This window comes from Thamnophis elegans, chromosome 15, assembly GCF_009769535.1.
Source record: "Thamnophis elegans isolate rThaEle1 chromosome 15, rThaEle1.pri, whole genome shotgun sequence".
Taxonomy (NCBI): Eukaryota; Metazoa; Chordata; class Lepidosauria; order Squamata; family Colubridae; genus Thamnophis; species Thamnophis elegans.
In genome coordinates this window covers 19,399,458-19,413,779 of record NC_045555.1, presented here as the reverse complement: position 1 = coordinate 19,413,779, position 14,322 = coordinate 19,399,458, and the positions used below count along the sequence as shown (strand labels likewise).

The window sequence follows — 14,322 nt, the reverse complement described above, 5'->3', positions numbered from 1 at the left end:
CATTAAAATGGTCAGAAAGGCACTTATCCAGCCTGCTCACTGGAGAGAAAAAGGAATTTAACTTAAACCATAAGGGGTCACTAAACACAATAGTTTTGCCTATCATAGGGAAAATATTTCTTTATTTTCTGAGTAAAGAATGCTACTAAAGTGTTTAAAAACTTTGGAATATTATATGGTATATTGGCTTTGTTTCTCGTTCCCTTTCTGTTACAAAAGTAAATCACATTTTAAAATTTAATGACATAATTTAATACATTGTTTTATTTTCTCATTATTTGTTCTTCAACATCTGCTAACTTGCTGTAAGGCGACTGAATCCGTAAATACATTTTCAGATCAGTGTTTGCAATCATATCTTCTTTCCAGTGCAGTAGTGCCAATGTGCTGGAATGAACTTTAAAATCTAATGTATCTGTTTCCAAATATTGTTACTCAAAATAAAACTTGAAAGGGCTGGCTGCTCTATCAGTTTTGAGAATAATATTATTCCAGGATTTTCAAGTAGAATCGTATGGCAATTTGGATTTTAGAAATTAAATGCCCTTTTAGCTAGTGAAGAATTTTCTGTCTTGCTTTATAGTGGTCTTCCTATTTGGGATTGCAATACACATTTTTATCTCTGAGTAGGTCTCATTTCTAATATGCTTTGGAATAATTCAGGAAAGTGGAAACTTGATATCTGGATTTTCTGTTTATAGATATTAAACATGAGCTGTCAGTCTGCCTTTGTAAGTAGTTAAAATTATGACCCCATGCTCTTCGGCCAGGCCAGCCATATGAGTCATCAGCAATGTGACTATCCTGGAAGTGACTCCAACACCACCTGTGATGAGGGATTAGTTACAGTTCAGAGCACCGCCTCTTCCCTTCTTTCAACATGTTGTAAGCAGAGCGATTGCTCCTCAGTTTGAAGTCTTTTTTTGCTCTAGGCCAGAATGTCTGCGGAAGAAAAAGCCTTGCTCCAGATATTTTCTTTCCTATGGATTTCTAGAGGATGGTTTCCTTGTATGTTTAGAGACTGTTTTGTGATGTAAATGACCTTAGCAGAAATGATCATGACCTAAATCGGAGAAGGGGTAAGTGTTGCTGTTAAAGCTGCTCTTATTCACACACACACGCAGACACACACACACACACACTTGATGGCAGAGTTAGAATCTGCACAACCAATCTAGGATTAAAGGGAGAGGGGCTCATTTGTTAAGGTAATAACTATTTTATTTTTTTTAAAAACTCTGCATATTGCTTAATCTCATTTTTGTTGTTTGTAAACATATTGAACACCTTTGGAAAAATCCACCACTAGGGAACCAATTGGAAAACATGCTGATGAACCATTAAAAATGTTATTTAAATGTTAGAAAGCATTTTCAATCAAATAAGTTCTGTGTTGTATCTGTCTTTATTTCTAAATGTTGTAGATTAATGCAAAACAATGTGAAAAGGTAACCAGTAAAACATTCTGCGCTTAATTCTGTCAAAAAATATTTGGTGTCTCTATTAAGTTTCTCTGTCACCGAATGTAATCCTTTCATCATATCTTCCTAAAGCTCTAATTTGTTTCTTTTGATAAAACTTTCAAATCCCATTTTTGTGAAGTTGTTACATTGGGTTCTGGTCTATTTAAATCAGTAAAGTAATTGTTGAAACTATACTAATATGAGATTTGAAGACTTCTACAGTGCATCAGAAATCAGAACATAATGTTTTAAAGGATATTTCTGAACAGATTTGAGTAAATAGTTCAGAACAATAATTTTCATTCTGCAGTAAGTAAATGCATTTCCGGTAAGAGAGGAAATGAAAATGGTATAGTATTTAACACATGTCTGTAGGTGGAGACCAGTTTGAGCAGCTGAACTTAATGCTAGGAACGCTGGCTGATTTTTTTTAAAACATTCCTTTCAAGGAATAATAATCTGGTCCTGATTTTTTCTCTCTCTCATGAGAATGGAATTCAGTGCTGCATAGAGACCCAAACAAGACACAGTTGTTCTTAGACAGTCTAAGTATAAACAGGAGGCTATTATAGTAATGTAGACAAGCCTCTAGGACTTGTATACATAGTTGCTCCCTTTCTGGTATAAACCTGATGCTAAATTACAGCTTACTAGCAGTTTTTCTATAGGATTACAAACAGTTTGTAACAAATTATGGTTCACAATAGTTTCCTAAGGTCATTGAAGGACTGTAGCTTACGGAATTATAAGTGTGCAGTCTTAACTTTTTATGTATTTAAATAATTTAAATATTTTCAGGAGTAAAATATATCAGAATACAAAAGTACAAGTGTTTTTATTTAATAAAAACATTGCATACCATATTCCGTTTTGCATTGATAATACACCATGAATCGTATGATGCTTAAAGCATTTCTGATACAACCAATAGTGCTATACTTAAGTTGGAATATATTTATAAATAGCAACATATTAAAATGTATTTATAACCACTTCATGTATTTAATTTATTTCTATTTTGATACTGAATGTGGCATAGATAAATTGCCCATATAGGTTGCCCAGTTGTCATTTTTGGTAAGCATGATTTTTATTCCAGGAAAATTAATGAATAGTATCTAAAAATGCAGTAATGAGGATAATTTTTTCCCATAATTATCTAGCTAATAATATAGCATTTCATCATCTTTAATTATCTCTTTAACTGGCACCATCAATTGTTTACCTACTTACAGAACCTTTTGACCTTTTACATAGGAAGGAAGGTGAAGGGAGGTCATGTTTTCTTTATAAAAATGTGTTTTTCACATTAGAAAATAATTCAGGAGAAAAACCGAACCACCTGATTCGCTCCTGTAATCATCTCAATCTTTAAAATAAGTAATAAACTTAATGATAAAATTATATTTTTGAATTATATTTGATGAGTGTATGTGTGTGTATGTAAAGTATTTCAATAAGGCACAACTTTTCTGTCAAGTGAAAATTTAATTTCTAGACTTTGTTATTTAAATATAAATGACCATGAGTTCATGAGGATTGCGAAATGAAACTAAAATACTAAAAAAAAAAAACCACTTCAGCTTTGTCAGGGTTTCAAAACATTACTGTAGTTTCTCTGAAAAAGATCTGAGAAACCTTGCTTACCATATTTTTCAGACTATAAAACGCACCAGAGTATAAGACGCACCAAGATTTTGAAGAGGTAATTTTTTTTAAAAAAGTTTTTTTTCACTCTGCAGGCCTCCCAAGCCCTCTGTGTGCCTCGTTTTTTGTGAAAAATGGGGCATGCAGAGAGTGTGAGAGGCCTGCAAAATGCTCCGGGGGGGGGGGGGGAGCCAAAAAAATCACCCGGTTTTTGAGAAAACAGCTCCAAGGTTTGTTTGTTTTTTTGCAAAAAAATAAGGTATACATAGGCTTTGGGAGGCTTGTAGAGTGCTGCTGGGGGTGGGGGCAAAATCAAGCAAAAAATGGCCTGTTTTTGTCCTCCCCAACCCCTTTTGCAGGCCTCCCAAACCCTCTGCATGTCCATTTTTTTAAAAAATGGGATACTCAGGGGCAGGGTTTCAGGAGGCCAAAAATGCTGTAATCAGTGTATAAGACACGCCAGATTTTCACACTCTTTTGGGGGGGGGGTGCGTCTTATACTCTGAAAAATACGATAGGTCTTCTGAATAGGAATAATTGCTGAAGTTGGGAAAGGAATGAGTAGCCAAAGGAACTGTGGAGAATGTGGGATGGTAAGCCATGCTGTTGCTAGGAGAGGCCAATGGAATAAGTAGGCCATGCCACAGCTGTCTTGATTTTTGCGCTGCCTTGGAATAATCATATCTTCAATTACAGAATTTAAAACACAAAAGGTTTCCTTTTTTCAAATGAAGTAGGGCTATTACATTCATTGTATCTCATAGCAACAGCGCTGTCTTTTTTATATGTGAAGTGCAGCAGACAACCATGGTCTTATTTATTGTTCTCTGCCCTGAGATTATTTTCAGTCAGAGCTAATTTTGTCTAGAAGACTTTAGAAATACCAATTTTGAAATCCTTCCAAAGATTTAATATGTAACCTCCTTCTATAATTGGATATCTCTGAAATAATTAGGCACACATATCACATTTTAATTATGGAAAAAGCCAAATATATGCACTCCATATATTGTAGGTATGCTTAAAATACTAGATGGCAAGCTACTATTAAATGGCATTTAATAGTAAATACAATTTTAGAATTGTAGGAGAGTTATAATTAAAAAAGAATTTTGCTTCGGGCTGGTTTTATTTTTTTAATTCATCTGAGCACACAATCAGAATAGAGCTGGAAGGGACCTTAGAGGTCTTCTAGTCCAGCCCCCTGTTCAAGCAGGAGACCCTATCCACTTCACACAGGTGACTGTCCAGTCTCCTCTTAAACGCCTCCAGTGATGAAGCACCCACAACTTCTGAAGGCAAGCTGTTCCACTGTTTAATTGTCCTGAATGTTAGGAAGTTTTCCTTAGTTTCAGGTTGCTTCTTCCCTTGATTAATTTGCATCCATTGTTTCTTGTCCTGCCTACAGGTGCATTGGTAAATAAGTTGACCCCTCTTCTTTGTGACAACCTCTCAAATACTGGAATACTGCTGTCATGTCACCCCTCGTCCTTCTTTTCTCTAGACTAGCCAAGCCCAAATCCTGCAACCATTTTTCATATGTTTTAGTCTCCAGGCCTTTAATCACCTTGGTTGCTCTTCTACTAGGAGCAATATGCTGGATTTATTTGGCTTGCAGATTACGGAATTTTCAGTCAATACTAATGTTTCAAAATTGTTATGTTTATCTTTCATTGGGTAAAACAGAATGTGAGTATTTTGTTTAGACTGTACATCAAATGGGAACCTTTGTTTCAAGCTTCAGGAACAAAGCAACTGTACTTAAAAGTTTTGCTGAAACATTCCAAAATTACTGTGTTTGAGAACGGATCTCAAATTGCCTGAAGGGTTTAATTCAAACCTTGAAACAAAATTATCTCAGAATACTCAGAGGACCATTTAAGGTAGAAATAGTTGGGGTTTGTTTTTCTGCAGGAATTTTATTACCTAGCTAGGTAAAATCAATGCATTGGTGTCTGTCCCATGGACTGACAATGTTACCTAACCAAGTAAGAATACATTTGTAGGAAAACAATCAAGGTTAAAAACACCAAGAACTCAACTCTAAACTAAAATGTAGTATTCTCTATATTTTTTAAAGAAATCAATTCTTGGAATGCAGTATCTTTGTTTCTGGCTGAGATTACCTGAAATGGCTATTCCCAAGTCAAAACATTATTTGCTCCTTGAACTAATGAAAGGTGACATAAGGAAAGAAAATGTCTGACCTTTTTTACCAACCAGACTCATTATTACAAGTAGCTGTGGTATTATGTCTGTCCATGTCTTAAACTGTAGTACTACTCTCCTTCCTTACTGTTTATGTGGGCAAAGGATTAGCTGCTTAAAGAAAGTTTAAAACACCTAGCTCAGTGATGGCGAAACTTTTCGACACTGAGTGCCCGAACCAGAATGGGTGTGCATGTGTGCGTGCCGGAGCACCAAAAACCCAAAGACCAGCTGCCTGGGGTGCACATGCCTGTTTTTGGCCATTTTGGAAGCTGTTTTCAGGCTGTTTTTCAGGCTGTTTTCCAGCTGATTTTTGGGCCAAAAATGGTCTTAAAATTCCCTGAAAAACAGTCCAAAAAATAGAAAAAAATAGGCCATTTCCCGGGCCCTTTTCAGGGAGTTTTCAGGCCTTTTTTCCAGAAAATGGCCTGGAAAACAGGCCAGAAAATGGCCCGAAATATGGCCACATGCACGCCATAAACCAGAAGAGCAGCTGGAAATGGTGTGCATGCTCACAGAGAGGGCTCTGAGTACCACCTCTGGCACGCGTGGCATAGGTTCGCCATCACGGATCTAGCTTATTAGAACCATGAGAGATACATTAGGATAACTATTGCAACTCTCTGCAGGCAGTTATAAAAAGAGATAACAGAATACAGAACAAATAAAATGGGTTGACACTATACCAAGGGGTGTCAAACTCAAGGCCCGTGGCCGGATCCATCCCGCAGGGTGCTTAGATCTGGCCTGCCAGGCCATGCTGGAAACAGCAAATGACTGGCGCACAGTGCCTCTGCCAGTGAAAACGGAGCCTGGGATGGGTGCTCCCAACACGAGTGATTTCGATCTGGCCACACCTATTCCGACCATACTCATTCAGCCCCCGGGGTCAAACACAATCCTGATGTGGCCCTCAAATCAAGTTTGATGCTCGCTTATACCACATATACTATATTCATGGATAAGCCAATCCTTGAAATCTTGCCATGTTTTAAATCCTGCTTGGTTTTGGGATAGGCTCTTTTTTTTAAAAAAAAAAACTGCTTTGTGCTACTCACCTTGCTAAATGCTCAAGAACAATAAAATGTAGCTGTGAGTTGGAATATTGAATCCATAGTAGCACTGAACATGAACGAAAAACCAGAGAAACAATAGAGATTTTGAGGAGAAAAGTTGAAACTAAGAGAGGAATATATTGTTCCAATTATTTCACAAGGTCTATCCTCGGCAGAGGTAGCTAGTAGTACTGGCGGATTTTGTCTGGATTTAGGTGCTCAGTAGGATCAAATTTGCTTATTTGAATAGGGATATTGCTAGAGAATTCTAGGATTGTAGAATAAACTGAGAAGTTCAAAAAAGCATCTTGAAAGAATGCAGCCCTTTCTTTATTGCTGCCAAGAAAATTATATGAAAATGTCCATAAAGGCACTAGGAGTTCGATTTTATTTGTTCCTGAGTGTGGTGGTGCAGTGGTTAGATTGCAGTACTGCAGGCTATGTCTGCTGAGTGCTGGCTGAGTGCAATTTGGCAGTTCAAATCTCATTAGGCTCAAGGTTGACTCAGCCTTCCATTCTTCCAAAGTGGGTAAAATGAGGACCCAAATTGTTGGGAGCAATAGGCTGACTCTTAAACCGCTTAGAGAGGGCTATAAAGTACTGTAAAGCAGTATATAAATCTAAGTGCTATCTATTACTAAGGATGAAGCCTCTCTTTTATAGTGATGCACTCTGCACAGAACAACGGAACAGAAACTTGTCTTTAGTTGCTTCACTACATGATGACAGGTTCTCAAGCTTGCAGAAGGTTTGAAAATAAGTATTAATTAAATACATTGGACTGCTTTTTTAATAAGGTGGATAATGTGAAAGATTTTAGAGAAACTGGGAAAGGAATGGAAGATAACACAATAAAGGAGCAGTAGATGAGTCAGTCCACAGCATATCTCGTGAATAGCAACTCAGCCTATGTGGTGAGAATTATGGGGAGAAACATTTCACAGTTTTCAAAGACAAGCAGATTTAAATTTCCTCACTATAAATGAAGCTAGGAAATTCCTATTACAGTTTCCAAGATTGTAATTAAGTGGCATTAAAAAATAAATTAATGAAATCTGTAGTTATTACTTCCTTAGATTGGGGCAGCTGGGTGGTGCTCAACAGGTATTGACTGATCCAAATTGAGTCAGAATAGAAAGTAGCTTGATCTCCAAGCAATATGTTGTATTCTAAAAGATAATTGTTTTGTATTTAACTAACAAAATAGAGCACAACATATTTAAAACTTAAACAAGCAAAGACATTTATATTCTTGTGTTTTATTTTGTCCACAGACTTTTAAACCTTTGGTTGGGAAAAGTGTATACAGTTCTATTATTGCAGTTGAATTTCTGGTGGACAGACAGCTGGATTTCTTATCTGAAGATAGTGCCTTTCAGCCCTATCAGGTAAGTGTTATAAAAGTTATTAAATCTAAATTACCTTAATTAAAAACATGTAATGTGTCTTCTGTATTAGTACTGAGAAATTATTTGTAATCATTAGAGGCTGGAAGTATTTTCTTTCAAAAGTTGATACTATGGGGAAAATACTATTGTTTATTTATATCCTGCCTTTATTATTTTTATAAATGGTGGCAAATACTTCTTCCTTATCCTATTTTTCCTTGCAACAATAACCCAGTTAGGTTAGTTGACTTGAGAGTGACTGGTCCCAGGTCACTCATGGCTTATACCTAAGGCAGGACTAGGACTCACAGTCTCCTATTTTCTATGTTAGAGCAGCTTCATTATAATACAGATAACTATATTTGAAATACCTTTGCAATTCTTTTTGTAGGATTTGCTTTGATGTCAGAGGTATAATTTTATAAACAAGTTAGAGGATTGATTGCAAATCCCCCTTGGTCAGAACATGTCCAGAAGAAGAAGAAAAACCAGTATAGATTCCACAGACTTAAATCCTACTCACCATCTTGTTACAGATTTATGTTTGCTTTTGCTTTTGCTTTTTGTCACTGTTGTTAGAATATCAACAGGTACATGAGTGGGAAGATGACCAGGTCAAAGATTTTCAGAAAAAAACCTTTCATAATTATTTAGTTTAAAACTTGAATAAATTTAGTAATTCATGGGAAATGAATAGCTTGGTTTTTTTAATTGCTAAGGAGTTAAGAACAGCAAGCAGAGTGGCAGTTTAATGTACAACTTTCTCAATGGAGGGAAGTAATTATTCAATGGTGGGATTCAGCCAGTTCACACTTAGTTGAGAGAACCGATTGTTAACTTTCTACACAGTTTGGAGAACCAGTTGTTGGAAGAAATCTCCTTTCGGGTTTTTTCCACTTTATAGGACTAATCCTGTAAGGAAGGCAGGAAGGAAACATTCTGGTTTTGTTTCTAGCCTAATCTTTATTGCTCTGCTTATAGAAACTGCCTCTGCAGTTAACCCTTATTACATTGTAACAGCTACACCCATGAACGTGAGTGACGTTGAGTTGGCCGCGCCTACCCAGTCACATGACTGCTGAGCCCCGCCCACCAAGCTGGTCATTAGGGCAGAGAAACGGTCATTAAATTATTTGAATCCCGCCACTGTTCATGCTACTTGACTAATTCTTTTTTATGCCAAGTTAATTTTTCAAAATTAACAAGCATGAAAGTATGAACTATTTTTCCCCCACAACCCTTTGTTTTCCCTTCTAGACATCATTCATAAGCTTAACTTCTCTAATTGTATCCTTTTTGCAAAAATCCTGCCTTCCCTACTTGCATTTAGGTGGAGGGAAAAAAGCTTCCATTGATGATAATGAGAACTTTTTCTTAGCCTGACATTCTACAGGTATTTGAAAAAGCGAAGCTAATATGAAATCATGTGAGATTTTATGATATGTCTTTCATATAGAAAGCTATCTGCTCTTGGTTCAGTTGTAAGTATAACTGTTGCCCTTGTGATAGTGGAAATAGGAGTGATTGATTACTATGCCGTCAAGTCGTTTTTGACTCCTAGTGGCCAAATAAATTCTCCAGATTCTTTCAAGTCTCTCAATGGTGTACTCATGGCCAGTGTAACAGTCCATCCACCTTGTTGCAAGTTAATTCTTTTTCTTCCACCTTTCCTGGCATTAGAGTCTTCTTCAAAGAGCTAGATCTTTGCATAATGTGTCCAAAGTAGGATAACTTGAGCCTGGTCATTTGTGCTTCAGGTGAGAATTTTAGATTGTTTTGTTCAATGATCCATCAGTTTGTTTCCTTAGTTGTCAGCGGTATTCTCAGGAGTCTTCTCTAACACGAAAGTTCAAAGGTGTCAATGCCTTTCCTATTCCGCGTCTTTGAAGTCCAACTTTTGCTTCCATAGAGTGTCATAACAAACACCATGATTTGCACAATTCTGATCTCTAGGTATAGACACATCACAGCATTTGAATATCTTTTCCAAGACCTATATGGTTGCTCAACTAAGTGCTATTCTTTGAAGCGTTAGAGCTTGCTGATCCTTTGCATTTTTAATTATCAGGGTGGAATCATCAGTATATAGTGCAAGTTATTGATATTACTTCCAGACACCTTTTTCATTTTTATATCTACTTTGCCTTTTCTCCTTATAACAATGAAGTGATTAGTGGGAGTTTTCTGTTGTAGCTGGTAAATGAGTCATCACCGCCAATGTGCTGCAGTGTGACAATCGTGACCTGAAAGGGAGGCAAGGAATAAGGAGAACAATATTCAGTGTTGTGTAAGATCGTTCTGTTTATTGTTCACTGCTGCTGTTTCTGTGCTGCTTCACGTAGAGGTATAATTGCAAACTGGATAGCTGATTTGAATAGAGATAGCAGATAGCACATCGCCAACCATCTGTTGAGTGTGATTAAGTCCCTATATTTCTGAGGAGGATTAATGGGTTTGGAGGAGCATGCTAAATACTTAATTCTTTCCTATCTTGCTATTTTTATCATTCCCAGTCCCCAGAATTATGGGCTTCCATTAATTAAGTTTCCATTTACTATATTCTTTTATTTATTCCAATTTACAAAGCCCACCCATCAATAAACTCTGGATTGATGGCAAATAGCTAAAACAATATAACTGGAACAAAAACAATACAAAACAATACAAAAACCAGCACATTCTATATTCAATGGAACAGCTGAGGGTACCCTGTTTCCCTGAAAATTAGGACCTACCCTGAAAATAAGTCCTAGCCTGATTTTTCCGCATGGGCCTAATATAAGCCCTAGTGAAGGGGGTAGGTGTGGCCAGCACAGGAGGCAGCAAGCACACAGGGGCCAATGATGTCAGGCCAACTCAGTGCAGGTGAGTTGATTACCTGTCCAAAAGACAGAGGCAGGGTGGGCACGGGAAAGCTGAGAGACGGTAGGCTGGAGCCAGTGGGTGGCTGCAGGAGGCTCGTCTTTGTGCGGCGGCACCGACAGCAGATGGAGGCAGAGGCGTGGGGCGGGGGGGAAGCAGATGATCTTGGCGTGCTGCTCTGGCTGCAAGTAAGCTGAGACACATGAAGTCGAGCATCCCAGGCCGGCCACCCACTCCACCCCACCATCTCTCGGCTTGCCTGCAGCCCACATAGCACATCCGGATTGTGTGCCTCCCATGTGTCTGCCTCCATCTGCTGCGGGGGCTGCTGCGCAAAGACAAGCCTTCCACAGCCACCCAAATGCTCCAGCCTACCAACTCTTAGCTTTCCCGTCACTCACACAGTGCATCTAGATTATGTGCCTTCCCCCCCCCCCCCCGCCTCTGCCTCTGTCTGCTGCTTGGACAGGTAATAAACTCACATGCGCTACGCAGGCTGCATAGCCCACAAGTGCTCCGACCAAGTGTCCAGCGGCCTGCAGCTGCTGCCAGACAATGTCAGCCCCGTGTGGTCACCACCTTTTGTATGTGCCCTGGAGGAGTGGGGCGCCCAGCCAAGCAGATCACCCTGAAATTGTTTCCCCAAATGTAAGCCCTAGTGTTTATTTTGGAGCCCCCCAAAAATATAAGACCGTGTCTTAATTCAGAAAAACAAGGTGATCACATCTGACAATAACATTGTTCTGGTCCTGCCATGTAAGGGAGCTTGCCTATTATGGTGCTAATTCATTGCAGTCTTTACGTGGCACCCGTGTGATCACCTCTTTCAACCACCACTCCCCCAGCCCTTCCAGATGGAGTTGCTAAGCAATCACAGTGCTGCTTAAATGAACAGAGCAAAAGAGATTCCTGCTGAAACAGAGCAGGCAACTCTGCTTCATGCACAGAAGGGAATGCCTGAGCTGGGCCAGAGTAAGGCCTTCTTCTCCCCTCTGTTTGCAAGATGGAACCAGCCTGCTGTACTAGAGAAAGGAAGCCCTTAGTGCACAAATCCACCCCCCCCCCATTCCTTTCTCTACCACAACATATCACCTTCCTCCCATCTGCCCTAGGTTAGAAAGTCGTTCTAACTTTCTAACCCGGGGAGGGAAGGGGAACTGGCACACTGTGCTCACTGTACCAGAGACAGGAAGGGTCTTGCAACCTTCCCTGCCAGCTTTCCTGTTGGCTTTCTGAGGAAGCTGGTAAGGAAGATTGTAAGTGGCTATCACATGATCACAAAGGGCTTGGCAACCCTTCACAAGTGCCAAGAAACCAGATCATACAATATGTTGACTGGAGGGCACTACAACAGCCATAATTTCAAGTAATAGTCATAAGTCCCTTCATCCGGTCACTGAATGAATAGTCATAAGGTTTTTTTAAAAAAGTTTTATTACATTGAACAAACTTACATAATGCTAGTATTAATATACTTGTTTGATTTAAAATAGTGAATGCCAATGATAATATTATTTAAACATACATAGTAATACCATATTTTGCCCTCTAATCTTTCGATATGATCATTGATTATATTCTATTGTATAAAAATTATATATGCTAATATTCCCCCTATTTCGTATTTCTATCCCTATTCTAGCTTCTAGTCAGGTCGCCATTACTTATCCTAATGTCGATACACATGTTAATATTGAGTCATAGTCCTTCATTATTTGATTATTCAATATTTCAATAGACCATTTTCATGCCAATCATCATATTTTTTAAACATACATAAAGATACCATCTTTCAACCTCCAATCTTTCCATCTAACTATTACTTTTTTTTCTTATTTCTACGTCTATTCTAATTTTTCATCAGTCCATCATTATATTAAGAAAAAAAGAAAAATATTTCCTTTTTATCCATCATTTTAATACTTCAATTCTTATTCGTTTTTTAGCTTGCCTCCCATATTCCTTTCTTTAGAGTCTTATTCTCTGAAGTCCTGAGCTTATGGTCATTCAAAAGTCCGTTTTGTTCAGCATTTCTCAAGTTCAGCAACTAAGTTGTATGGACCAACTTCCAAACTGACTGGGGATTTCTTGGGAGTTGAAGTCCACACATCTTAAAGATACTTAAAGAGCTTGAGAAATACAGCTCTAGATGACACCATGACTACTGGGGAAATATGTAGCCTGAGAATTTTCTACCCTATCCAATAAATTACTGAATTTATAGAGAACCGAGGTGGCGCAGTGGTTAGGGTGCAGTACTGCAGGCTACTTCAGCTGACTGCTAGCTGCAGTTTGGCAGTTTAAATCTCACTGGCTCAAGGTTGACTCAGCCTTCTATCTTTCTGAGGTGGGTAAAATGAGGACCCAGATTGTTGGGGGCAAGATGCTGACTCTGTAAACTGCTTAGAAAAGCACTATGAAGTGATATATACATCAAAGTACTATTGCTATTATTGAACAAAAGGTAAAATTGTAGAGAACTGTAATTGCCTATTGAGCTCTGGTAGGACAAACATGAAGTTTTAAGGGCTTTTTTTTCTTTTGGATATTGAAGGTAATTTGAAACACTGGACATAAATAAAAACTGCAGTAGGTTCAGACTATTTCTCAATAGAAAATTATGTTATCTGATTCAGCAGTTCTAGGCAAACACTGCTATGCAATTTGTGGGCAGCATGCAATCTTGAATCATTGACCATTTTCCCTTGGCCAAGAACCTTGGAAATGTGAAGGTGCATCTACTTGCACATGTAGAGACTTTCAGCTTTATTTCTTGGCAGCATTCATAAAGGCTGGAGTCCTTCCATTTCATGTGTATGCGGGGAGAAACTGCCACAGGAAGACAAATTATTCTTTTCATGGTTTTCCTGGCTATAAACAGTGAAGTCTGCATTACTGGGAATTTATTTCCTGGCTGCAATTTGTGAATTTAGAAATTTAACCATTACTGTATTGAAAACATACACTAAAATATAGAATTTCAGTTTCAGTACATCATTTCCTTCTCCAATTAAAGTTTATATTTCAGTGCTTCTGGGCAAAATTATTTCCTGTTCATACTAACTTTTGATTTTGAAATATCATTTGAAGAATTATATCTGCATCTTATCAGTTCATCCTTAATCTTGTTCTTTATTCTTTTCTATCACCTCTGTGGCATAATACATCAGATTAAGTAACTCATTTTGAAATAAGGGTCTTAGTCTTTTATTAAACATACTGCAGTTTTGGTCAGCTATATTTTTCTAGAAGATTTTAAATTTGTCTTTAAAATTACAGGAAATAAAAATTGATAGCAGATCTTCAGGATTATTATGCATACATGTAACTATTCTGTTTATTTTTTATTTATTTACTTATTTATAGCCCACCTTTGTTATTTTTACAAATAATTCAAGGCAAAAAACATATGCAACACACCACGCTTCCTTCTGTTTTAACCACAATCCTGAGAGGTGAATTGGGCTGAGAGAGGGTGCCTGGCCCAAGGTCACCCAGCTGACTTTCATGTCCAAAATAAATCTGAACTCACAATCTCCTGGTTTCTAGCGTTAACCATTAAACCAGGGGTGTCAAACTCAATTTCATTGAGGGCCACATCAGGGCTGTGATTGAACTCAGGTGGGTGGGTGGGGGTGGCTGACTGGGTGGTTGTGGCCAACTCGGTTGGCATGGCCTGCTTGATGCCACTCCCCAAAC

General features: G+C 38.2%; 1 protein-coding gene across 3 annotated transcripts in view; it reads left to right on the top strand.

The window, feature by feature from the left end:
• The window catches only part of JMJD1C (jumonji domain containing 1C), a 130,873-nt gene that overhangs the window by 64,903 nt on the left and 51,648 nt on the right, over positions 1-14,322 (top strand). For all 3 annotated transcript variants that reach the window (XM_032232310.1, XM_032232309.1, XM_032232311.1), the window contains exon 3: positions 7,648-7,761. Coding sequence is in view for 2 of the 3 variants with exons in the window: in XM_032232309.1 (XP_032088200.1) it covers positions 7,648-7,761 (114 nt within the window). In the remaining variant the exon portion in view is untranslated. The remainder of the gene's footprint in view (positions 1-7,647; positions 7,762-14,322) is intronic.